The 27,996-nt window shown below is 40.6% G+C and overlaps 1 protein-coding gene across 5 annotated transcripts in view; it reads right to left on the bottom strand.

Moving 5' to 3' along the window:
* Positions 1–27,996, bottom strand: part of SOBP (sine oculis binding protein homolog) — a 202,653-nt gene that overhangs the window by 157,721 nt on the left and 16,936 nt on the right. For 3 of the 5 annotated variants that reach the window (XM_075862235.1, XM_075862230.1, XM_075862231.1), the window contains one exon: positions 27,874–27,939. The exons of the other annotated variants lie outside the window; for them this stretch is intronic. In XM_075862235.1, coding sequence (XP_075718350.1) covers positions 27,874–27,939 — 66 coding nt within the window. The remainder of the gene's footprint in view (positions 1–27,873; positions 27,940–27,996) is intronic. 5 annotated transcript variants of the gene reach the window in all.

Here is a 27,996-nt window from a genome sequence, read left to right as displayed (position 1 = left end):
TACCTCCCTTCTCTCTATTAGTGCAGGATAGAGAGAAGGGACAGTCCTTTCCCTACTAAAAGTAAAAGAAATTCATACTTATTTTGCCGTCGTCTTGGTGATGCGTCCCTCTTTCAACATCCAGCCCGACCTCCCTGGATGACGCGGCAGTCCATGTGACCGCTGCAGCCTGTGATTGGCTGCAGCCGTCACTTGGACTGAAACGTCATCCCGGGAGACCGGACTGGAGGAAGAAGCAGGGAGTTCTCGGTAAGTAGGAACTTCTATTTTTTTACAGGTTGATGTATATTGTGATCGGAAGTCAATGTCCTGGGTGCTGAAACAGTTACTGCCGATCGCTTAACTCTTTCAGCACCCTGGACAGTGACTATCTCCGGACATCGCCTAGCAACGCTCCCGTAATTACGGGTGCACACACGTAGTCATCCGTAATTACGGGAGCCCCATTGACTTCTATGGGCCTGCCCGTGCCGTAATAACGGCCCGTGATTACGGGCGTTTTTACGTTAGTGTGCATGGGGCCTCAGTCTGGCTGTAGACCTAGAAATACATAGGTCCAGTCAGAATGAAGAAATGTCATGTTCGTAAAACAAATACGCTACGCAACACACATAACATCTGTGGACTTCATTGCGGAATTTTGAATCTCCATTACTGTGAAAGCTGTGAAAAGCAATGGAGAAACGTGTACACTGCGGATTTCCAGAGCAATTCCGCCACGTCTGGTCATGCCCTAAAGAGGCAGTGGGTCAGAGTCGGAAGTCTAAATTTGTTGGACTGGCAAAGTGTTAGTTTGGCTTAAGACATGGGATTCTTTAAAAGTATCCTCTTGTACAGAAGGTAGCTAATAAGAATGAAAGCCTACTTCAAGACTAATAGACAGACATCTTTGCTTTTTCACAGTGCTTTTAAATTACCGCAGTGGTCAGATATTACAATTCAGCAATTGTAGTGGCCTATGATGCTTTTCTTATAATTTTCCTCTTTGACTTAAGTGGAGGAAAATGCAGTACTGTGGCTGCGATTCTCCATAGAAACAGTTCTAAGAATTCTCTCCTATATCTGTTTTTCTTCTAAAACCACATCCTCAATTGTGGCAAAGCTATTGCAAAAACAGCATTAAAATACTGCACTTTTTTTTCTATTTCGGAAATGGTGTGGCTCTCTGCAGCACTCCTAAATGCAACCTTTTCTAAGTCAGTTCAGTAGTTGCATTGTTTGAATTTCTGCTTTTTTTTATCTGTAGACAACTACTGAAGCACAAATGTGGCTCCACCTTATTGAGCAGCATAAGGATAACCAACTAGTAAATTCATTTTGGAATTTTGACTAATGTTGAGTATCATTGTAAATCCTTTGCGTTATGCTTATGTTTTACTGATATTTCAGTCATGTCATCTTTTATCTCCTTTCATACCTAAAGTATACTTGCCAATATTTTCAGATTGTCCAAGACAGTCCTGAAAAAAGGGTGTACCTACCAGACATTTGAAAGAGCAGTCAAGTCTCCTGCAAAGCCTGGAGTGTGGTAGGCTGGAGCAGACATTCACTAACTGCTCCTCAAAACAGAACACTTCCCTCAAAGCCAATCTCTGCAGCTCAAAATCTGCGCTAATAGAGAAAGTGACTTGGAGCGAGGAGAAATTTTTCTTTTTAATTGAAACATATTGACTGACACTGTTTGCTTATATATACAAAGTATTTTAGAAAGTTGCATAACATCTCATTATACATTTTATTTACTTAAGCTGGAAAATCTAATTTTAATGTGGAAGTGTCTAAGTAGTTCTGGGTGCTGATGCTCCATATACAGTGAAACCTCTTTGAACCAACCCCCCGAAATTGCACTGAAAAATTATATTTAATGAGGGTGCTCCTGTGAAAGAAAAAAGTACTCAGAAAGCAGATAAAGTATGTAACGCAGTCAGCAAACATTCACAGCCCACAAATAAACAGCCCTCTCATTCTTAGTCCCGGCATGGATTCCGCTCTCATTTGTAGTCCCCATTATGGCTTCCTTCTCATTCCTAATCCCCAGCATAGCTCCCCTTTCATTCCTAGTCCCCAGAATGGCCACCTTCTTATTCCTGGTCCCCATTAGGGCACCCCTCTCATTTCTCATCCCCAGCATGGCTCTCCATCTCATTCTTATACAGTACAGTACACCAGTATGACACCCTCATTCTTGAACACAAGTAATGCACCACTCTCCATATCCCCCCTTACTGCTAACATTGATGACCCAGTTGCAGTTTGCATGCGACCTTGCTCAGCAATCCCAGGGGCTGTTTAGTGCAGTATGATGCTGCTCCCTCCCATTCTCTAACAGCCTCCCTCCTCCTCCCCCTTTTTTATAATGCTACATGGTGCTAGGAATGCTCCTCCTCCTGCTCCCACTGTCCCAATGATGCGGCGCGATGCTGGTAGCTTCTCACCCCTGATGTGCCAAGCAAGTCTCCTGCTCTCTCCAGTCAGGTGATGCGGCGCACATCCTCATCCAGATCATTATAGAGCATACAAGACCAATTTGTTTTTTTTTCAAAGGGGTTCCCACTGCAAAAAGTTGCTTAAAAAAGCGGTTTTTGATCGGATTAGTTGGTGGTCTGCTTATAAAGGGGCAGCTTCCTTAGACTATAATGATTGGGAAAATCGGTCACAGACAAATTCGGTCCGGATGGGGGGAGGTCTTCTCAAAACCACCCCCCCCCCCTCCGTCTGGGGAGGTTTCACTCATTTAAAATATTTTGTAACATTTGCAACAATTGTCCTAAATCTTTTTTAAAGAGGTGACAAACTTTCAGCAACTACAATAAATAACAGGCTACAATTAGTCAACAAATAACTAAGATATTAACTGATGAACAAAAAAAAATTAAGATATTACACTAAGGATATAAAGCAATCTATTTTAATATTATAATAGTCTATAATGTGTCTATGTACACATTTGAAGGCATTTCTTTTTTTCTTTTTTTAATAAACAGATTAGTCAGTATGATTAGTGAAACTTTGTAAATAGTTGTTATTAAAAATTAGTTTTACTTTTGTAGATAGAGCTGTTCTGTATTCTCTATACAGTAGAACTGTATAGTTTGCTGAACTGACAGGTTCAGTGTCGGCAGGTCCTGCGTATCACCAACACGCAGGATCCACGTGTAATCGATCAGATCTAACTTATGAACTTAGATGTGATCGTTTACAAGTGGATCCTGCATGTTTTATTAATGAATTAATGCTGAAGTATATAAAAAAAGTGTCTTATGAACCGCAGGGATTTTAGACCATGCTCCTCTTAGGGTATGTTCACACGGCCTATTTACGGACGTAATTCGGGCGTTTTTCCCCCGAATTACGTCTGAAAATAGCGCCTCAATAGCGCTGACAAACATCTGCCCATTGAAAGCAATGGGCAGACGTTTGTCTGTTCACACGAGGCGTATATTTACGCGCCGCTGTCAAATGACGGCGCGTAAATAGACGCCCGCGTCAAAGAAGTGACCTGTCACTTCTTTGGCCGTAATTGGAGCCGTTATTCATTGACTCCAATGAATAGCAGCGCTAATTACGGCCGTAATTGACGCGGCATTCAAGCGCCTGCACATGCCGGTACGGCTGAAATTACGGGGATGTTTTCAGGCTGAAACATCCCCGTAATTTCAGCCGTAACGGACGCCCTCGTGTGAACATACCCTTATTATGGTCAAGCTTGATCTGAGTCAGAGACGGGTTAATAAGATTTTTCCATCGGTCTTATTGAAAATTCCATTCCAGGAGATAGATAATGAACTGTCAGTCTTGTTTGCAGCTAACTCTGGCTATCCGGACTTAGCGATTCTATGGGATGCCCTAAAAGCATTTATTAGGGCAATAGTCTTTAAACATCAAAAAAATATTAAGAAGATCCAGTATAACCAAAAGGATGCAACTAAAAAAACAGTTAGTTGAGGCGGAAAAACTATAAGTAGAAAACCCTTCAGAGGTTACTGAATCCCAATGAAGTAGGATAATCTGTCATGGGAGGAAGCACAATCAGATATCTTTTTAAATTGCAAACAATATTATTTTGAAGCTAATAAAACAAGTAAATTTTTGGCCCATATTGTAAGCAATCAACAACCTTCTAACTCTATTACTTCCATTAGGAACATAAAGGGGAACTTGTTCATGATGTAGGAGAAATTGTAGAAGAGTGTAATGACGGGGGTGGGGAGACAGACAAGTGAGCCCTAATCTACCCACCACTCAGTCCCTGCCTACTTGCAACGACCCGCCCTAGGCGACGGGGTACAACTGGGCGACGGTCCCTACGCTCAATAAGTGCACGACAGACAAACAGACAAGGGTACACAGAGCTAGGGGGAGAAAGGGGCAGTTGCCCACGGCAACACCGTGAGCAACAAGAGAAGTGAACAAGCCGAGTCAAACCAGGAGAGTACGAGGTGCCAAACGCAGAGCAGAAGAGTAGTAAACAAGCCGAGTCAAACCAGGAGTGTACGAGGTACCAAACGCAGAGCAGGAGAGTAGTCAGCAAGCCGGGGTCAATATGAAGCAAGGACAATGGTACAAGAAGCTGCAGCAGGGCCAGGAAACCAAACGAGAAGAATCACAAGCAAAGGAGGAACAGGAAAGGCAGGTATAAATAGACAGAGGGCGGGAGCTAGCTCCGTCTGGCCAGGCTGTGATAGGTTCTCCCACTCCTAAGCCTGCCACCCTGAGTGGTGGAAGATGGAGTCAGTCTCACAGACATAGAAGCAGGTGCAGACTGATTATCTATGGGCGTTAACCCCGAAGCTGTGCCTGGCAGATCCTTTACAAAGAGTTTAGGGGATATTATCAAGCTCTTTATTGCTCAAGGTTAAAAGAATCTGAGGATAGCATAGATAGATATCTGGATGGAATTGATTTCTCCAAAACAGATAACGAGCAAAGATCAATGTTAGACCACCTTATAACACTGAAGAGCTGAGCATATCTTTGCAAAAAACGCCTAATAACAAAGCGGCTGAGGTAGATGGGATTCCATTTGAATTATATAATATATACCAGGTTAAATAAATCCCCGTTTTAGACGTAGGCTCCCTGAGTCTATGGAGGCTACAGAGATTATTATGATTGCCAAGAAGGATAAGGTCCCTCTTTTGCCGGAATCGTACCGGCCTATTTCACTGTTAAATCCAGATGTCAATCTGCTGGCCAAAGTCCTGGCCAGTAGATTGATGAAGGTAATGAATAGTATAATTCATCCTGATCAGACCGAGTTTATTCCTGGAAGGGTTATGGTAAATAATGTTCGTCGAGTGTTTGCTCATTTGCAGAATGGGAGGGGTCATCTTCTCAATTGATGCAATGAAAGATTTCGATACAGTGGAATGGCTTTTTCTTCTTAGGATATTGGGTCGTTTTGGTATCGGAGAAAAATTCATAAATTGGATTAAATTATTGTATAGACAACCAAAGGCCAGATTGGGCATGAATGGCCAGAAATCAGCTTACTTTAATTTAGAAAGGGGGGTGCGGCAGTTAACCGCCGCGTGGCGCTACACCGCAGCGACGGTTAACTGTGCAGGGTGTCTGCCCTGCTCTCCCCGTTGCCGATCAGCGGCCTGTCGCCGCTGAAATCGGCAATTAACCCCTTCGATGCGGTGGTCGATTGCGATCACCACATTGAAGAGGTTTACAGCAGATCGGCAGCCCCCCACATGCATTTGCGATCCTTATCATGGCAACCAGAGGCCAGACAATGACCTCCGGGTTGCCATGTATGGAAGCCCCGGAGGAGCAGCCTCCGGCCGGTCCTCTGATGCTTCCTGTCAGTGTGACAGTTACGTCACAATGACAGTTAGAACACATTACACTACGTGTGTAGTGTAATGTGTTCCAGCAGCGATCAGAGCTGCAAGTCTGTGTCCCCTAGTGGGACAAGTGAAAAAAGTAAAAAAAAGATAATAAAAATGTTTTTAAAAAGTGTAAAAATAAAAGTTAGAAGTGACATAAACAAAGAATGCTTTTTTTCCTATAATAAGTCTTCTAATATAGGAACAAAATGAACACGTTAAAAAAAGTACACATATTTGGTATCACCGCGTTGGTAACGACCCCATCTATTAAACTCTAGTATTATTTTTCCCGCACGGTGAACACCGCGAAAAAAATAAACGAAAAACAGTGCCCGAATCACAATTTTTTGGTTACCAACCCTCCCAAAATATACAATAAAAAGTGATCATGTACGCCAAAATGTGGTACCGATACAAACTACAACCCATCCCGCAAAAAACTAGCCCTTACACCGCTTTTTTGACTGAAAAATAAAAAAGTTATAGCTCTCAGAATATGGTGACACAAAAAATAATTTATTTTATAAATAAGTGATTTTATTGCACAAACGCTGCAAAACATAAAAAAATTATATACATATGGTATCGCCGTAATTGTATCGACCCGCAGAATAAAGTAAAATGGTCATTTATAGCCTAGGGGGAAGGCCATAAAAAAAAGAATAAAAAACATTGTCAGAATTGATGGTTTTTGGTCACTTTGCTTGCCAAAAAATGGAATAAAACGTGATCCAAAAAATTTCTGGTACCCCAAAATGGTACCGATGAAAACTACAGATTGTCCCGCAACGAATAAACCCTCACACAGCTCCGGTAGAGAAAAAATAAAAAAAGTTCTGCCTCTCAGGATATGGCGATGCAAAATGTGCAGTGTTCCAAAAGCAGATAAGATCGGGCGCCATTTATCAGTGCGACACCGGCCACATATCTCCGGATTATTATTTATTTACCCCGATATTATACCCTCTTATTATATCCTGATGTACCCCACACAGATAACATATGCCCCCACATTATAAACTGAAACACCAGTAAAACCCCAAACAGAACAACTACCAAGCTACATCTGTCCCCCAAAAGCCAAATGGCGCTCCCTCCCTTCTGAGCCCTGCAGCGTGCCTAAACACCAGTTTACGTCCACAGATATGGCATCGCCATACCCGGGAGAACCAGGTTAATATTTTATGAGGTATTTGTCTTCAGTGCAACAAACTGGGCATAACATATTGTGTACTAAAATGGCATATGAGTGGAAAATTTAAATTTTCACTCTGCACCATCCGCTGCACATTAACCCCTTCGCACACCACGATATAGCATGTCTTAGTGTGGGGGGTGATGTATGGAGCGTCTCACGTGAAAAATAAAGAATTTAAAACGGCAAAATCGCTGTTTTTTGGTCACCTTCGCTCTACTTAAAGAGGCTCTGTCACCAGATTTTGCAACCCCTATCTGCTATTGCAGCAGATAGGCGCTGCAATGTAGATTACAGTAACGTTTTTATTTTTAAAAAACGAGCATTTTTGGCCAAGTTATGACCATTTTCGTATTTATGCAAATGAGGCTTGCAAAAGTACAACTGGGCGTGTTGAAAAGTAAAAGTACAACTGGGCGTGTATTATGTGTGTACATCGGGGCGTGTTTACTACTTTTACTAGCTGGGCTTTCTGATGAGAAGTATCATCCACTTCTCTTCAGAACGCCCAGCTTCTGGCAGTGCAGATCTGTGACGTCACTCACAGGTCCTGCATCGTGTCGGCACCAGAGGCTACAGATGATTCTGCAGCAGCATCAGCATTTGCAGGTAAGTAGCTACATCGACTTACCTGCAAACGCCGATGCTGCTGCAGAATCATCTGTAGCCTCTGGTGCCGACACGATGCAGGACCTGTGAGTGACGTCACAGATCTGCACTGCCAGAAGCTGGGCGTTCTGAAGAGAAGTGGATGATACTTCTCATCAGAAAGCCCAGCTAGTAAAAGTAGTAAACACGCCCGGATGTACGCACATAATACACGCCCAGTTGTACTTTTACTTTTCAACACGCCCAGTTGTACTTTTGCAAGCCTCATTTGCATAAATACGAAAATGGTCATAACTTGGCCAAAAATGCTCGTTTTTTAAAAATAAAAACGTTACTGTAATCTACATTGCAGCGCCGATCTGCTGCAATAGCAGATAGGGGTTGCAAAATCTGGTGACAGAGCCTCTTTAAAAATGTTATAAAAAGTGCTCAAAAAGTTGTATGTACCAAAAAATGGTACCAATAAAAACGACCGCTCGTCCCTCAATAAATAAGCCCTCATACCGCTCTATTGACTGAAAAATAAAAAAGTTATGGCTCTTGGAACGCGGGGAGGAAAAAACTAAAAAGGAAAAGAAAAAAATGGATCAGTCCAGAAAGGGTTAATTACTTTCTAATGAAAAACCATTTATAACCACATGTGGGGTATAGCCGTACTCGGGAGAAATTGCTTTACAAATGTTGGTCAGCTTTTTCCCCCTTTATGCTTTGTGAAATTGAAAAAATGTAACATTTTAGTGGAAGAAATGTTGATATTCATTTTCACAGCCTAATTCTAATAAATCCTGCAAAAGACTTGTGGGGTCTAAATGCCCACTATATCCCTAGATAGATTCTTTAAGTGGTGTAATTTCCACTTTTGGGGGGTTTCCACTGTTTTGGCCTCCCAGGGGCTTTGCAAATGCGACATGGTACCCAAAAACCATTTCAGCTAAATTTGAGCTCCAAAAGCCAAATAGCTCTCTTTCCCTTCTGAGCCTTGCTGTGGGTCCAAACAGCAGTTTATTACCACATATGGCATATTTCCGTAATCGAGAGAAATTGTTTTACAAATGTTGGGGTGCTGTTTCTCCTTTATTCCTTGTAAAAATTAAAAATGGCTACCTTTTTTCATAAAAAAAAGTAGATTTTTACCTTTACAGAATAATTCCAATGAATTCAGCAAAACAACTGTGGGGTCAAAATGCTAACTTTACCCCTAGAAAAATTCCTTGATGACTGTAGTTTCCAAAATGGGGTCACTTTCCGGGGGTTTCCACTTGTTCCCTCAAGTGCATTTCAAACGCAACACGGCACTGAAAACTATTCCAGCAAAATCAGAATTTCAAAATCCAAATGGTGCTCCTTCCCTTCTGAGTCCTGCTGTGGGTCCAAACAGCAGTTTATTACCATATATGGGGTATTGCTATAATCGGAAGAAATTGCTTTACATATGTTGGGGTGTTTTTTCTCTTTTATTCCTTGAAAAAATTAAAAATGTCTACGTTTTTTCAGAAAAAAAGTAGATTTTCATCTTCACATACTAATTAAAATAAATTTAGCAAAAAAACTGTGGGTTCAAAATGCTAACTATACCCCTAGATAAATTCCCTGAGTGGTGTAGTTTCCAAAATGAGGTCACTTTTGGGGGGCTTTATTGTTTTGGCCCCACAAGACCTCTTCAAACCTGACATGGTACCTAAAATATATGCTAAAAAAAAGGAGGCCCCAAAATCCACTAGGTGCTCCTTTGCTTCTGAGGCCTGTGTTTCAGTAAATTAGCGCACTAGGGCCACATGTGGGATATTTCTAAAAACTGCAGAATCTGGGCAATAAATAATAAGTTACATTTCTCGGGTAAAAACTTCTGTGGTATAGGAAAAAATGTATTACAAATGAATTTTGTAAAAAAAAAATGAAATTTGTAACTTTCACCTCTACATTGCTTTGATTCCTGTGAAACGCCTAAAGGGTTAAAACACTTTCTGAATGCTGTTTTGAATACTTTGAGGGGTGCAGTTTTCAAAATGGGGTGATTTATGGGGACTTTCTAATATATAGGGCCCTCAAAGCCACTTCAGAACTGAACTGGTCCTTGTAAAATTCGCCTTTTGAAATTTTCTTGAAAATATGAGAAATCGCTGCTAAAGTTCTAAGTCTTGTAACGTCCTAGAAAAATAAAAGAATGTTCAAAAAACGATGCCAAACTAAAGTAGACTTATGGGAAATGTTAACTAGTAACTATTTTGTGTGGTATTACTATCTGTTTTACAAGCAGATACATTTAAATTTAGAAAACGTAGAAATTTTGATAAATATTGAATTTATCAACCAAATTTTTTCACTAACATAAAGTACAATATGTCACGAGAAAACAATCTCAGAATCGCTTGGATAGGTAAAAGCATTCCGGAGTTATTACCACATAAAGTGACACATGTCAGAATTTAAAAATCGGCTTCGTCCTGAAGGCCAAAACAGGCTCAGTCCTGAAGGGGTTAAATGTCTCGGCTGAGGTAAACCTTGATCAGGTCTCCTCCTTGAATTGAAGTTGAGGTTTTCGTATATCTAGGCATAAAAATATCTAGAGACCCTGCAGATTATATCACACTGAACATAATTCCCCTGTTCCTATACTTGAGAGGGAAAGTAAGAGCATGGAATAAATTACCCTTGACTAGAGCTGAAAAAATATCATTGACACAAATGATTTTTCTACCTAAAGTATAACACTTTTTCTCTAATTCTCCTATATGGTAGTTTTTTTTTAGTTTTTTTTTTAACTCCTGAAGGCATTTCTAACTATTTGATATGGAATGGGAAAAAAAACCTCATTAAATACTCTTAACCCCTTAACGACGAGTAACGGATATATCCGTCACCAGCAGATGTTAGTCCCCGCATAGCAACGGATATATCCGTCCCTCTGATGGGGTGGGTACTGCCAGCATTCTACACAGACGCTTCCTGCCACAACTGCAGGAATCGAAGCGCGCTCCCATTCCGGCAGTTTATCCCATCAGATGCCGCTGTTAAAAGCGACAGCAGCTTCTAAGGTGTTTGACAGAGGGAGGGAGCTTGGCGCCCCCGTCGGGTTTCCATGGCAGCCGGGGGCCTGACAAAGGCCCCCAGGTCTGCCTTCAGCATTCGCCTATTAGCCCATGGCAGAGGCATGGCCTAATAGATTGCCTGTCAGTTTTACACTGACAGGCAATAATGCTTTGGTATACTGAGTATACCAAAGCATTATATAAGCGATCAGCAGATCGCATCGTGAAGTCCTCTGGTGGGACCAAAAATAAATAAATAAGTAAAACAGTTAAATAAAGTTTATGAAAAAATAAATAAAAAAAAGCTTACAGTAAAAATAAAATAAAACCACTTTTTTCCCCAAAAAGTAGTTTTATTAAGTAAAAGTGTGAAAAACAGGTAACACATACACATATATGGTATCACCGCAATCGCAACGACTTGAACAATAAAGTTAATGCATTAATTGAATCGTCGGGTGAACGTTAAAAAAAAAAACCCACAAAAAACAATGGCAAAATTCCTTTTTTTCTCCCATTCCCACCATAAAAAAATGAAATAAAAATGAATCAATAAGTCCCATGTACCCCAAAATACTACCAATGAAAACTACACAACTTGTCCCGCAAAAAACAAGCCCACATATGGCTACATTGACGGAGAAAAAAAAATTACGGCTCTTGGAATGCAGCGATGCAAAAACAAGTAATTAAATTTTTTTTAAAAGGGTTTTTGTTCTGCAAACACAGCAAAACATAAAACCTCTACATATTTAGTATCCCCATAATCGTGCCGACCCATCGAATAAAGGTAACATGTTATTTATGCCGCATATTGAACGGTGTAAATTTGTAACGACGTGAAATACAATGCTGGAATTGCCGTTTATTTTCAATTCATTCCTAAAATAAAGTTAATCAATATATTATATGCACCCAAAAATGATGTAATTAAAAAATACAACTCGTCCCGCAAAAAACAAGCCCTTTTACGGCTATGTCGACGGAATAAAAAAAAAGTTACGACTCTTGGAATGCAACAGTGAAAAAACAAAAAATAATCCTTGGTCATTAACGCACAACATGGCCTGGTCATTAAGGGGTTAAATACACATTAAATACATAAAATACGCATAAATTACCCTTGACTACAGCTGCAAAAACATAATTGATAAAAATTATTTTTCTACCTAAAGCATTACACTTTTTCTCCAATTGTCCGATCTGATTGCCAGAATTTTTTTTTTTTTAACTCTTGAAGGCATTTCTAACGATTTAATATGGAATGGGGAAAAAAACCGCCTACTCTGTAAATAAAGGTGGCTTTGCCCTTCCAGACTGGAGAAAGTACTTTTTGGCTTCTCAGTTCCAACAGTTTCGGGACTCAGAGTACCTTGGTGCTAATAGATTTCTGTTAAAAACCCTAAAGGGTTAAATGATCTAACATATTTGAAATTTTAGAAGCTGGGGTTTTGACATCTCCTGATTTGGGACTGGGGCCTATCCATGAAAACAAGCAGAGGGTCTGTGACGCTGTTAAGCTCATTGAAAATATAAATACCTTTACTGAAGTTACACATTTATGGGATAACAGGAATATTAGTGCATTTGACAGACTCCCAGATTCTCTGTTTTGGAAAAAGTACCACATTACAAGCATTTCATATTTATTTAATAATGCACGATTAAAAACTTTTACTGAACTGCAGAAACTCTACAAGGTCCCTGAGAATGGCCTATTCAGATATTTTCAAATAAAACCTTCCTTTTTGGTTAATATAAAATCAAGGTTCGTTCTTACACTTTTTTTTTATCTTAAGGGCATGGCCAGACGTGGCGGATTTCCTCTTGAATTCCGCAGCGGACACTCCGCAGCGTTAATCCGCAGCGGAGCACTTTCTCCATTGACTTCCACTTTTATTTAGAAGTGTTCGTTTAGACGATGCGTAAAATTCCGCTGCGGAGCATAGGTGCGGAATTTGGTGTCCGCAGCATGCAAGGCTGTTGCGGAGTTGTGGCGGACTGGTTGCGGACTCACGGCGGAATTTCTCCATTGACTTCAATGGAGATTCTAAATTCCGCAATGAAGTCCGCAGCTGTCATGAAAATTTTATATGTGCTGCGGATGCGTCTTGCTTTTTTGACATAACATTTCTTCATTCTGGCTGGACCTATGTATTTCTAGGTCTACAGCCAGACTGAGGAAGTCAATGGGGCTCCCGTAATTACGGGAGCGTTGCTAGGAGACGTCAGTAAATAGTCACTGTCCAGGGTGCTGAAAGAGTTAAGCGATCGGCAGAAACTGTTTCTGCACCCTGGACAGTGACTACCGATCCCAATATACAGCAACCTGTAAAAAAAATAGAAGTTCATACTTACCGAGAACTCCCTGCTTCTGTCTCCAGTCCGGCTTCCCAGGATGACGTTTCAGTCTAAGTGACGGCTGCAGCCAATCACAGGCTGCAGCGGTCACATGGACTGCCGCGTCATCCAGGGAGGTCGGGCTGGATGGGACGCGTCACCAAGACAACGGCCGGTAAGTATGAAATTCTTTTACTTTCACTAGGGAAAGTGCTGTCCCTTCTCTCTATCCTGCACTGATAGAGAGAAGGGAAGCACTTTTACCGCAGTCCGCAGCAGCTAGTCCGCATCAATTTACTGCACATTTTGGGCAGATCCGCCGCAGAATCTGCAACGCAGATTCTGTGCGGCATTGATGCGGACAGTTGCGGAGGAAATCCGCCACGTGTGGGCATGCCCTTAGAGTGTCTAAAAAACGAAGAATGGACTTTTGTCTTCACTATATAAAAAATAAATACATTGGGGAAGTATCACTGAATCACGCCCACCAATTTATTTGTTTTATGATTAATCTTAGACTCTATTATACCCCAAAGATTTTAAAGGATATAGGGTTAAGAAACAATGATTTGTCAGAGATGCATACCAGAATCACAATTTTTTGGTCACTTCACCTCCCAAAAAATGGAATAAAAAGAGATCAAAAAGTCGCATGTAACTAAAAATGGTACTGATCGAAACTACAGTTTGTTACGCAAAAAACAAGTTTTCACACAGGTTTCTTCATGGAAAAATAAAAAAGTTATGGTTCTTATAACATGGCAACACAAAAAGTAAATAATTTTTTAATAAAAAGTATTTTATTGTGCAAACATCATAAGACATAAAAAAAAACTATAAACATATGGTATCGCCGTAAACATATCGACCCACAAAATAAAGTAAATATGTCATTTATAGCGCACGGTGAACGCTGTAAAAAAATAGAATAAAAAATAGTAGAATTGCTGTTTTTTAGTCACCACGCCTCTTAAAAATAGAATAAAAACTGATCAAAGAGTCTCATGCACAACATTAAAACTACAATGAATTCCTCAAGGGGTCTAGTTTCCAAAATGGGGTTACTTTTAAGAAGTTTCCCCTGTACTGGTACATCAGAAGCTCTGCAAATGGCGCTCAGAAACCAATCCAGCAAGATCTAAATGCCAAATAGCACTCCTGCCTTTCTGAGCCCTGACGTTTGTCCAACCAGCAGTTTATGATTACATATGGGGTATTACCGTAAATGGGAGAAATTGCTTTACAAATGTTGGGGGGGCTTTTTCTCCTTTTATTCCTTGTCAAAATTAAAAATTCGTAATTTTTATTGGAAAAATTTGATTTTCAATTGCACAGTCTAATTCCACAAAATTCAGCAAAAAATCTGTGGAATCTAAATGCATACTATACCCCTTGATCATTTCCTTGAGGGGTGTAGTTTGCCAAATAGGGCCACTTTTGGGGGGCTTCCACTGATTTGGCACCACAAGACCTCTTCAAACCGGACATGGTGCCTAATAAAAAGGAGGCCTCAAAATCCACTAGGTGCTCCTTTGCTTCTGAGGCCGGTGCTTCGGTCCATTAGCGCACTAGGGCCACATGTGGGACATTTCTCAAAACTGAAGAATCTGGGCAATAAGTATTGAGTTGCGTTTCGCTGATAAAACCTTCTGAATTACAGAACAAAAAATTAAATTAAAAGGATTTTCTGCCCAAAAAATTAAATTTGTAAATTTCACCTCTACTTTGCTTTAAATTTCTGTGAAACACCTAAATGATTAATACACTTTCTAAATGCTGTTTTGAATACTTTGAGGGGGTGTAGCTTCTACAATTGGGTGTTTGATAGGGGTTTCTAATATATAGGCCTCTTAAAGCCACTTCAGAACTGAACTGGTACCTAAAAAAAAGAGGCTTTTAAAATTTTATTCAAAATATGAGAAATTGCTCCTTTTGTTCTAAGCCTTGTAATGTCGTAGGAAAAAAACAAATGTTCAAAAAATGATGCCAAGATATAGTAGACATATGGGAAATGTGAACTAGTAACTATTTTGGGTGGTATAACCCTCTGTCTTACAAGCAGATGTATTTAAAGGGAATGTGTCGCAAATGAAACCTTTTTTTTTAAGTGTCGTTACTTATTTCTATTATATTTTTTAAGTTTTTTGCTGTATTTTTTTTTTTTTCCGTATGGTGGAAAGTATTAAAAATTAAATAATAATTTGACATGTTTTCCAATGTTGGCCACCAGGGGGAGCACTTCCCAGAATTACAGCAAGGTGAATAAGGCAAAGCAACCTGACTCACAGCTGCTGTAAATGTGGGAGGGAACCTCACCCCCCCTCTCACAAGCCAGGTAAAGGTGTCTTCAAATTGCTAAGCAGTGTCCGGCAGCCATATTGGGTGTGATTCTGCAGCTGGAAGAAGTTCTAGGACACACTAAAAGGCTAAGTGTATGTTCACACGCTTACTAAACAAAGGGAAAACCGCTCCTGATTTTCAGCCATTTTTTAATCAAGCTCGCGTTTTTTAACGGCCGTTTTTGGAGCTTTTTTCTATAAAGTCAATTAAAAACGGCTCCAAAAACGTCCCAAGAAGTGATGTGCACTTCATTTTGGTCGGGCGTCTTTTTACGTGCTGTTTTTGGAAAACTACCACGTAAAAAACGCCCTGTTGGAACAGAACGCCGTATTTCCCATTGAAACCAATGGGCAGATGCTTGTAGGCGTTCTGCTTCCGATTTTTCAGCTGAAAACATTGTGTGTGAACATACCCTTAGGGTATGTGCACACGCTAACTGCATTTACGTCTGAAATGACGGAGCTGTTTTCAGGAGAAAACAGCTCCATCATTTCAGACGTAATTGCTCGTACTCGCGTTTTGCGGGGCGTCAATTACGGCCGTAATTTGGAGCTGTTCTTCATTGAATTCAATGAAAAACGGCTCAAATTACGTCCCAAGAAGTGTCCTGCACTTCTTTGCCGAGGCTGTTATTTTACGCGCCGTCTTTTGACAGCGACGCGTAAATTACAGGTCGCCGGCACAGTACGTCGGCAAACCCATTCAAATGAATGGGCAGATGTTTGCCGCCGTATTGGAGCCGTCTTTTAAGGCGTAAATCGAGGTGTAAAACGCCTCGTTTACGCCTGAAAATAGGTTGTGTGAACCAAGCCTTAGAATGATGAAAGTGAAGTGAATGACTTTTCAGTTGACCGATTCACACGCCGTGTATTTGACATGTTTTGTTTTGCACATTTTACGTGCAAAAAAACACATAATAAACGCTTGATTACACTTGATTTTGCGTGTGTGGGGGATTTGTGTGTGTGTGGGGGGGGGTGCTCGCCGCTGATTCTTCAAAACAGCTGATAAGCGGCTATGAAGTATCAGCGGCGCCCGTGCACACTCCGCTCTGCCACACACACACGGGAAAAGTCTTAAAGGGGTCGTCCAGGAAAACATGGCGCCGCACCTGTCCTCAGGTCGTGTGTGGTATTACAACTCTGTCCTATTCACTTCAATGGAGGTGAACTGCAATACCAGACACGACCTGAGGACAGGTGCAGCGCTGTGTTTTTTCCAGTCCAGACACCCCTTCTGTCCTGAGATGACCCAACGGGGGAGGCGGGTGTCAGAGCCACCCACCGCCATCACTGCAGACAGAACCACACAACTACGGCATAAGAGCAGGGCTTGTCCTGAGTGCACTGTCTCTTGTTATGGACAGATTTATAGTCACATGAACCCCGTCTGATGAACCGGTAACCTAGGTCCGATCACATGACAGAGGGGGATCACCAAAAACCCTGTGCACCCTCAGCCCGTCCATCCAGCCCTTTCCTGGTTATATCTGCGTCTGGGAAAGTTGGGTGACCACCATTACCCCTCATACTGGAGTGTTTAGGGATGTGACTAATGAACCTCTCACACTCCAGTGGGAGGGGTAATGGTGGTCACCCAGCTTTCCCAGACCCCTGAACGGTAAATCTCTCTAGTTGTGCTGAGACTGTTTGGGGATGTGACTAATGAACCTCTCAGTCTCAGCACAATTAGAGAGATTTATCATTCTGGGGTCTGGGAAAGCTGGGTGACCACCATTACCCCTCCTACTGGAGTGTGAGAGGTTCATTAGTCACATCCCCAAACACACTCCACTAGGAGGGGTAATGGTGGTCACCCAGCTTTCCCAGACCCCTGAACAGTAAATCTTTCTAGTTGTGCTGAGACTGTTTGGGAATGTGACTAATGAACCTCTCAGTCTCAGCACTAGAGAGATTTATCGTTCAGGGGTCTGGGAAAGCTGGGTGACCACCATTACTCCTACTAGAGTGTGTTTGGGGATGTGACTAATGAACCTCTCATACTCCAGTAGGAGGGGTAATGATGGTCACCCAGCTTTCCCAGACCCCTGAACGGTAAATCTCTCTAGTTGTGCTGAGACTGTTTGGGGATGTGACTAATGAACCTCTCAGTCTCAGCACAATTAGAGAGATTTATTGTTCAGGGGTCTGGGAAAGCTGGGTGACCACCATTACCCCTCCTAGTGGAGTGTGTTTGGGGATGTGACTAATGAACCTCTCACACTCCAGTAGGAGGGGTAATGGTGGTCACCAAGCTTTCCCAGACCCCTGAATGATAAATCTCTCTAATTGTGCTGAGACTGAGAGGTTCATTAGTCACGTCCCCAAACAGTCTCAGCACAACTAGAGATTTATCATTCAGTGCTTTCCCAGTACAGTTTCTTCATGTGTCCTTCACACAAAGGAGGGGGGTGCCGTCAGGGGGGGGGGCGTTAGGGGGGGGCCGTTAGGGGGGGCCATCGGGGGGGCGTCGAGGGGGGGGCCGTCGGGGGTGGCCGTCGGGGGGGGGGCCGTCGGGGGTCACGAGAGCGGGGGTCTGTGAGAGAGAGAGTGGGACATGCAGAGACGTACATCTTACCTGCAGTGCAGCTGGTCTTCAAGATGGCACCTGCTCTCTCCCAGCAAACAGCTGCTCTGCTCTGTGTGACTCTGACCTGCGTCTGCGCAGTACAGAGCCATAGAGCAAAGTCAATGGAACGGGTCTCGTTCATTGACTCCTATGGACTGTAGCTGCCGTATTCCATGTCTGTATGTGTCGTTAATCGACACATACAGAGATGAAAAACAACATGGCAGCCCCCATAGTGAAGTAAAAGTTATAAAAAATAAAAAAGTAAAACACAAACACACACATAAATAAAAGATTTTATAATAAAACACTAAATGCAAATTGATATCAAAATTTAATTTTTTCGTGACACTGTTCCTTTAAATTCAGAAAAACGCAATATTGTTTTAACATTTTCTCAAAATTGTGCTATTTTTCACAAATCAACACTGAATATAGCGACCAAATTTTACCACTAAAATAAAGCCCAATGTCTCACGAGAAAAAAATTGCAGAATTGCTTGGATAGGTTTAAGCATTCCGAAGTTATTACCACATAAAGTGAAATATGTCAGATTTGAAAAACAGGCTCTGAGCCTTAAGGCCCAAACTAGGCTGCATCCTTAAGGGGTTAATGTGTAGCTGCCTCTTTTTTCAAGGGACCAAAAGGTAATTGGACAATTATCTCAAAAGCTATTTAATGGGCTGCATGGGCTATTCACTCGTTAATCCATCATCAATTAAGCAGGTAAAAGGTCTGGAGTTGATTCCAGGTGTGGCATTTGCATTTGGAACCTGTTGCTGTGAACCCACAACATAAGGTCCAAGGAGCTCTCAATGCAAGTGAAACAGACCATCGTTAGGCGTAAAAATGAAGAAATCCATCAGAGAGATAGCACAAATGTTAGGAGTGGCCAAATTAACAGTTTGGTATATTCTTGAAAAAAAACAGTGCATCTGGTGATCTCGTGAACTTCAAAAGGCCTGGACGTCCACGGAAGACAACAGAGGTGGATGATCGCAGAATCATTCCGTGGTGAAGAAAAACTGCTTCACAACATCTACCCAAGTGAAGAACACTCTCCTGGAAGTAGGTGTATCAGTATCTACGTCTACCATAAAGAGAAGACTTCATGAGAGCAAATACAGAGGGTTCACCACAAGGTGCAAACCATTAATCAGCCGCAAAAATAGAAAGGCCAGATTAGACTTTGCCAAACAACATCTAAAGAAGCCAGCCCAGTTCTGGAACAGCATTTTTTGGACAGATGAAACTAAGATCAACCTGTACCATAATGATGGGAGGAAGAAAGTATGGTGAAGGCTTGAAACGGCTCATGATCCAAAACACACCACATCCTCTGTGAAACATGGTGGAAGTAGTGTGATGGCATGGGCATGCATGGCTGCCAAAGGCACTGGGTCACTAGTATTTATTGATGATGTGACTGAAGACAGAAGCAGCCGGATGAATTCTGAAGTGTTCAGGGATATATTTTCTGCTCAAATTCAACATGCAGCAAGGTTGATTGAACGTCGCTTCACAGTACAGATGGATAATGACCCAAAACATACTGCGAAAGCAACCCAGGAGTTTTTTAAGGCAAAGAAGTGGAATATTCTGCAATGGCCAAGTCAATCACCAGATCTCAACCCGATCGAGCTGCATTTCACTTGCTTAAGACAAAACTTAAGGTAGAAAGACCCATAAACAAGCAACAACTGAAGACAGTTGCAGTAAAGGCCTAGAGAAGCATAACAAAGGAGGAAACCCAGCGTTTGGTGATGTCCATGGGTTCCAGACTTCAGGCAGCATTGCCTGCAAAGGATTCTCTACAAAGTATTAAAAATACACATTTTATTTATGGTAATGTTAATTTGTCCAACTACTTTTGAGCCCCTGAAATGAGGAGGCTGTGTAGAAAAATGGTTGCAATTCCTAAACATTTCACAGGATATTTTGTTCAACCCCTTGAATTAAAGGTGAAAGTCTACACTTTAATTGTATTTCAGTTGTTTCATTTCAAATCCAATGTGGTGGCATGCAGGGCCCAAATCATGAAGATTGGGTCGCTGTCCAAATAATTCTGGACCTAACTGTAGCTATGGTACATTGGTCTGTAAATCCCAATCTTATAGGTGGCCATAGACAGGCTCCCTCCCTCTTTGTTTGGTATTAATTAAGCGGTCACTTTAGAGCGGTCACTGAGGTGGGCTCGATATATAGTGATCACACGACCCATGGTCTGCCTTACTGTCTGACCAATCTTTGTCGATTTACTGGGGTCTCAGGGATTGAAGGGTTTCTTTTCTCTTTTTTTGGATACTGCATGTATTATGTCATATTTTGTCAGAATTGAATGTCAATTATGTTATAATTTTCTTCTTTTATGTACTTTGGAGTACTTTGAGTGATGAAACTAAACAATAAAAAAATATTCGGTAAAAAAAACAAAGACTGTGTTGACATATTGCCATCAAATAGTTGTTTTTCGCAGAATCGCAGCAAAATGGGGAGTAGTTTTGCCAGAATTTTTAAAAAATCGCGGTGAAAAAAACGTGTGAACAAAGCCTAAAGTTTGTATAGAGGTATAGAAAAATATATACGGTACCTATATAAGTCCAAATTTATTTTGCAATCCAAACTTGGTTGCTGCATTACTGTAGTTTGGGCGTTTCTCTAACACACTCACCTGTGATAGTAGACGTGTTTTATGTATTAACTCCTCACATCTTATACATTTTTACAAAGTACATTTTTGCATAAGGGCTCTGCTTGCGTATGCATTTAAGTCGCAAAGCTGAATTTTCATATAATTTCTATTTATAATCACTGTTTGAGGCAAAGTTGCATGAAGGTGGTTGTGGGTATAAATTATTAAGTCATATTTTTATACAGGGTAAGCTGTGAGCTCTAAAAAAAAGTTGCATTTGGTTGCATAGTATATTTTGAACCCTACACAAATGTAACTTTTATTATTTGGATGTGTGGTGCATCTAATTTTCTACTTGGGTGACACATTTAGCCACAAATATCGATTTTTAGCAATTTTTTATGAAAAATGACTCTCAAAATTGTATGATGGTACCTGTGCAGGCTTTACCTCTTCTTCTCAGTTTTCTCTAAGCTAAGGGGTGAAGCCCAACTGCTATTATGTCTACCATACACTGCACACAGAGAATAGGACAATAAACACTTACAATTACTATAAGCTGCTGCAGCGTGTGTGTCTCTCTCCTCATTTTGTTCCTGCTCTCCTCCTCTCCCCTCCCCTCGCCATAGACATCTAAGTGCAGCTATAACCTGATCACTCAGTAAGCTGACAGTCCATCTTTGTTTGTGAAGACGGAAAAAGAAATAAATTCACAGTACGTAAACATTTTGGTGGAGGAAATAGCCCGATAAGTGGAAAAAGAGGCAATTTTCTCTAATAAGATATATTACAATGTTTTTTTTTTATATTTGATTGTACTATTTATGCAAAGTTTGTTGAAAAGTTAATGTCCATTTAATTACAGATATACTGATTATAATGTATTACAATAACTTATGTTTCTGTTATGGTGATTTTAAAAATGCATTGAATTGGTTGCTCAGACAAAAATTAAAACACTCCACGTGTGAAACACTAGTTTTTCCACATGAGAAACCAACGAGCTGCAGAAGTTTCATACCAGACTCTCCGTAAAATCTGCCTGACAAATTAAATCAATTGGTTAGTACAGACACTAACACATACGAATGGGGAATTACATGCTTCATTTGTAAACGTCCTTGCTGTGCAAGAAATATCACAGAGGTTACATACTACACATTAAGAGCTAGAACAATGATAAATAAGTAAATAAGCAGTTGCAAACTCAGTTTTTTCGATCTACTATTGCATAGTAACAAACTGTCCTGATTCTTCAATAAAATCCTGGGCACACTGTGCCCTAAACAGTTGTATGACCCTTCCCCACCATTTACTTTCCGGCCACAGAGACCGCTGGGTTCTTTGACCGGACATCTGCATTGTAGCCTACATTTTTTAACACACGGCGACACAATGACATTATATGACACTGATTTTCGGCACCCTATAGTAATTTTGTGATCAGCAGGAAACATATTTATGGTAAAAATTATATGGAGACTGTATAGCAGTTTTATTTTAAAACATGCAGTAACAGTTGTGATGGTGAAGCAAAGACAAAAAGGGTAACAAAAAATAACTTCAGCAAAATTAATAGCACTTTTAAAGCGATTATTTGGTGGGACAGTCACTTTAGATATGATGTGAGGGCCTAAAGGGGTTTTCCGAGTTTGTAAAAAAACTGGCCAAAGAGGGGAAGGCAATAAAACAATAAAAGAGCCATTACTCACTTGATAGATCCCCTGGCATTCCAATTTGGTTGCTCCGGTCCTCCCCACTACTGTTTGTTGACGGCGGTGGTAATGATGACAAATGTCTCTGTGATTTTGAGTGTACTGCTCTCCTCTAGTGACAATATGGGGAGAAGTAATAGCCTAATACTGTGCTGACACACGTAATAGACGCCAGTACAGTCTAAGTGATTGGAGCAGGCACACCTTGTGATGTCACTCACCAGCATCTGCTTGCCCACTCCATTCTGATGCGGCTGGCCTGAAGGGGAGCCCTACTAATTGTTAACAACCCTATGGGGGGCTATAATAACTTCCCTGTCAGAGGGCAGGTCCGTTAAAGACTTCAAACATATGAATGTAGGCAAGTAAATTCACACAGTTAACAGCACCAGAAGCAAAATGAGGAATGACAAGCGCAAGTAGACAATGAAAGAACATGCAAAGAAAATTGAGCACAGCATTTTAAACAAGGTACACATACATATTTATATTTGTACTGAACGACTTAGCATCTTAGCAAGTGACTGGCCCATGCTTAGTCATCAATTATTGGTTTTAGTACTGCAAATTTTTGTGTGCAATATTTTGTACAGCATAAGCCGAATAAAATCGATTACATTCTTTATTGCACATCATAGCCAAAAAAACTTTGAGAAAAGATCTATCTCAAGAACCAGACCTCAAACCCTATCACCACCTATGCTACTCTGTTTCCGTAACACCTATTCACTTCTATGGGAGATACGGAAACAGCGAGCTCTGCTCTTTCTGCAACTCTGGCCAACTCTCCACTGAGTATCCGACTGGATGCGTCAGCCACCTCACCAGGTAAAGGAGAGGTCAGAGGACTGCCATTCTCGAGATAGGAGCTGGGTCCCGAATTTATCAGACATATATGGCTTATCCTGTGGATATGACATAAATGTCTAAGATGGAAATAACCCTTTAAACCTTCCCAGAACTACATTTTCTATCAGTAATTATCCAGAACTTTTGACAATCCTAATGTCTCTGTACATGCTCTATAGTTTATTGAAGCCATTTAATGCCAGCATGATTCCTCACCAATCGCTATAGTCCTGTGGTCCAATCAATTGGCTAGAACAAAGGAGTTTTTAATGCATGGAATAGAGGTTGTTGGAGCAAATAGTAGCAGGAAACATTAACAAGGAAGAATCCAGGCTCTTTCTGAGCTGCGGGCCATGGTCAGTAGCTCTATAAATCCTTATTAATATCTACCACTAATTAGGCTGAACCAGCACTTCTGCTGGAGAATGTCCAATAAAGATTTTCTCAGTGCTGCAAGATAACATTTTCTGTAATTATTTTATTGTAAGATTTAACTGCAGTTCTAAGTCATCTGCATAGATTTGTAGCACTGTGACCAAGCAGATGTAACTGGCAATTTAGGGCAATAACACACTTAGAACATTTAAGGGCTATGGCTTTCCTTTTCTTGTAAATATGACTTTCATTAAGTTGTGAGTAATAAATTACCAGTACAGTAATGATGAGACTGGAAGGTGTTCTTAAAAGAACACTGTAGCTTTGATTAATATTGGCTATATAGTTCTCAGCAAATTGGCAACCGTGTACCTGAGTCCTGATGGGATTGCTTAAAGTGTGTCCACAAATAACCCATTGACTTTTTTGTGAGATTTCTTCATAGCTTTTTTAATACTTGAATTTATTTTTAAATATATTTTTACTCTTTTCAGTAAATGAACAGTCTGCTGTTGATGGATCCTATTATGATTCTATTTTATTCATATTATTGTCTGCAGAAAGGCCCACTAGTACATTAACTTATATTTAATTCTTAGTGAGAGCCAATTCAAACACCCGAAAAACGATTGATTAAAAAATTGTTAAAAATATCTAAAGGACATTTCTAATAGAGAAGTCATCGAGGAGAAAACTCCTCTGCCCAGCAGGCATCATCATCGTTGCTTAGTGATAACACTCTCTCTCCCTCTCTCTAGAGAGAGAGAGAGAGAGAGACATCCACTAGGCAGACATATGCATTGTAAAAGTTGCTACTTGATACGATGGTGATTATTTTTATGCGTTCACAATCTATTTAGAACAAGAATAAATGATCGTTTATCATTGATCTCTTTTTGCATTTACACTGAACAATTATGGTTACGACTGATCGTAAACTAACAATTTGTAACAATAATAGCCCTTTGCAATCACCTTTACACATGAGCATCAAAACATTCGAATTAACATTAGATATGGGATGCATAGGGTATTAGAAAATCGCATTCATATGTTGCTGAAAAAAATGGTGTGATTTGAGGGCATGATATAAATATTCAAATCCACAGGATGACCTATTTGTTGCAACTTTCTTCCAGATTTACCACCAATTTCATCTATTGCAATGTAAACGAAGAAATCTATAGCCAAATCTGCAGTAAAATATGAATGTAACATACTGTATGCAGATTTTGCCAGAGATTTCATCCTATTTTTGCCGTGGAAATATTATAATGGCCATATTGTATTGATGAATCAATCAGCCTATTCACAGCAGGATAATATTATGCGCACAGGCTACTAGAGACACATAAGGGCTCATGCTCACTGGCACCTTTAGTATAGAGTCATACAGCCTCTGTGTACTTCATGTGTATGGAGATTTTCTGCTCTAGAAGCATAGCTCCGTACATACGGAGTCCGATGGAACATGCCACACATGAATAAGAAATCCATCAGCAGCAGTTTGTTTATTTTTTTCCAGGTACAGTCCAAATGATTTATGTTGCAGTAAAAATGAACTAAAAAATAAGTGAAAACTGCAAAAAAAGATATATTGTAAAGATACTAGCTTTTATTATTGCCTTCATATAGAGCCTATGTTAATAAATTAAGGAACTTTAATTTAAATCTTTACTTAAAAAATGAATTGTTAAGCTGTGCTTGAATGGGTAACAAGTTAGACATGAACAGATCTGTTATTCTGCAATCTGTGGTCAACTAGTTGGATACTTCCAACTTGTGTGGCCTCCTAAACCAAACCTTTTACAAATATTGCCACAGTAAAATACAGTGCTACTTGGGAGAAGCAAAATATAACTGCTTTTGGCATTACTTAAAGTATGATAAAAAGTGAAGCTACTTATTTTAAAATATATGATATTATAACGTTAATGTTCATCCTCTTATTGTCCTCATTTCACATTAAAGATTCACCCGAAATGCAACATTCATAGGAAATGGGGAGCAATTGGATGTACTTGGCCAAAGAGGATATTGCTTTTTAGGGGACTGACTGAGATCTAGAACCTCATCTAATTTGCTTTTAAGTGATGCATCTAAGTAAAAGTGGTAAGGTATATGGGATGAGTTGAACTCTCCTTTAGTTTTAATTACCGTTTTGGAGCACGCAATAGTTGTATATGCTTGTCCTGTCTGTCTTGACTATAATTAATTTTGTTAATATTCAATAATTCTCTAACTGAGAGTGGTCTATAGGCTAACACAATGTATACAGCTCGTACATTGCAAACCCTGCCTCTTCCCGTAGAGGTGGATGAAGCCGGGGTACACCAGTTAGATTTTTTAAATGTAATATTAGGTGTAGTCCTGGACCCCACAGAGAGAGTGTGTGAGAGGAAGAGAGGAAAGGACAGGGGGCCTGTCTTTTCACAATTCTCCTGCTGAACGTAGCATCTTCTAGTAAGTATGTCGCGCCAATGCTTAAAATGTCCTAAACACTCTGCTGCTGATGTATTTGTGGGACAAGAGGGGGTTTGCAGACTTGCTGCCTGTTCTCATGTCTCATAAAGAAGCAGAAGAAAAAATGTTTGATAACATGTTAGCCAGTTGAAAAAAGTGGTATTGCTCTCAATAACAGAACATAAGTATGGCAGTTATGATACCTTTAAAATAGCTAAGGCCCCATTCACACGACAGGGATACTCAGCCGTGTCACAGCCATTTACTTAACAGCCATCGCACCACCGCAGTAAGAACAATAGACACAAAATGGGGCTAGTCACATGGCCGATTTTTTTGACGGCCCGGTAAACGGGGCCGTCAAAAAATTGAGCATGGCCTATTTTGGGCCGTTCTCCAGACCACAGAGCTCTCATAGATTTTTTTTGCTTTAGGTAGTGTGACAGCCCCCTTGTAGATGGCACCCACCATAGATGGCACTCACCCCCCATCCATAGATAGCGCCACTGTAGCTGGAGAAGTCACTGACGTCACTATCCATATAGGGACAGTGATATCAGGGGCAACTCCTGAAGCGGGGATTCCCGTGCCAGAGAGATTCCGCTTCTACAGGGAGCTACAGTGGCGCTATCTACAGGGGGGGTGCCATCTACGGTGATGCTATCTACAAGGGGGGGTGTCGCACTACCTACAAGGGGGCTGTGTGGCACTATCTACAGGTGGCTGTGTGTGGCATTATCTACACAGTGCAGTCTGGCACGATCTACAGAGGGCAGTGTGGCATTATCTACAGAGGGCATTGTGCAGCATTATGTACAGAAGGCAGTGTGTGGCATTATCTACGGAGGAAAGTGTGTGCCACTATCTGCAAAGGGCAGTGTGTGGCATTATATACAGAGGGAAGTGTGTGGCAATATTTATAAAGGGAAGTGTGTGGCACCTACAAAGGGCAGTGTGTGGCATTATCTACAGAGGGCAGTATGTGGCATTATCTACAGAGGGAAGTGTGCTGCATTATCTACAGGGGGCACTGTGTGGCATTATCTACAGAGGGCAGTGTATGACATTATCTACATAGGGAAGTGTGTGGCATTATCTACAAAGGGCAGTGTGTGGCATTATCTTCAGAGGGAAGTGTGTGGCATTATCTACAGAGGGCAGTGTGTGGCATTATCTACAGAAGGCAGTGTATGGAATTATCTACAGAGAAAAACGGACCAAAACGGCCGTTTTAATCGGCCGACACTCAGACCCTGTCCTGTGAATGGAGCCTAATAACTGAAATAAAAGAAATAATGTTAAACAGCAAGCTTTCGATATATTTAGGTTCCTTCATCATGCATGGTATAACAAAGTATCTAGAGAAACACATATACACTGTATCTATACACACACAAAAAACAAAAGTGCTGTAATAAATGGAAATGTAGAAAATAACTACAGAAAAATACATGATACAGGGAACATTATGGTCAGCAATATTGTTATTACTCATGTACACAAACATGATGGCTTATTCTAATAATTTACCTACAATGATAGGTACGCTTTAAAGTTTATGCCCACTTTTGAATATCATTTCACATATAGAATACAGCCTGCATTATACCAGTGCTGCATTCACAATTTTGCAGGATTCAGAAGTGAAATCTTCCACTATTGGTTGCAGGATCACTTTCTGCACAGAAGTTGTCAACTGTTTCCAATGACAACAAGCAGAACTGTGAATGCAGCTCTTGGCTATAACATCTGATGAAACTCATGATCAATGTAACAATGTATTTACAAAGATATTCAACATTATTTAGAATATATTGCTATACATGCTGTAAATTGGTGATCAAAGGTTAAAACAGTATAGTAATTTATAAATGCCTTATTTTTTATGTTATGTCACATGTTGCATCATTTACAACTCACATTTTTTTTATTTAATCTTTCTTCCACTGGGTGCTGGGTAGCTGTTTCATGATGTCCATATGATGTCTATGTAGTGGAATGAAAATACTATTAGAGGTAGATTTTTGTCATGGGGACAACAGC

Source organism: Rhinoderma darwinii, chromosome 4 (genome assembly GCF_050947455.1).
Source record: "Rhinoderma darwinii isolate aRhiDar2 chromosome 4, aRhiDar2.hap1, whole genome shotgun sequence".
Taxonomy (NCBI): Eukaryota; Metazoa; Chordata; class Amphibia; order Anura; family Rhinodermatidae; genus Rhinoderma; species Rhinoderma darwinii.
The sequence above is the reverse complement of the archived record's forward strand: the minus strand, read 5'-3'. Positions and strand labels throughout refer to the sequence as shown.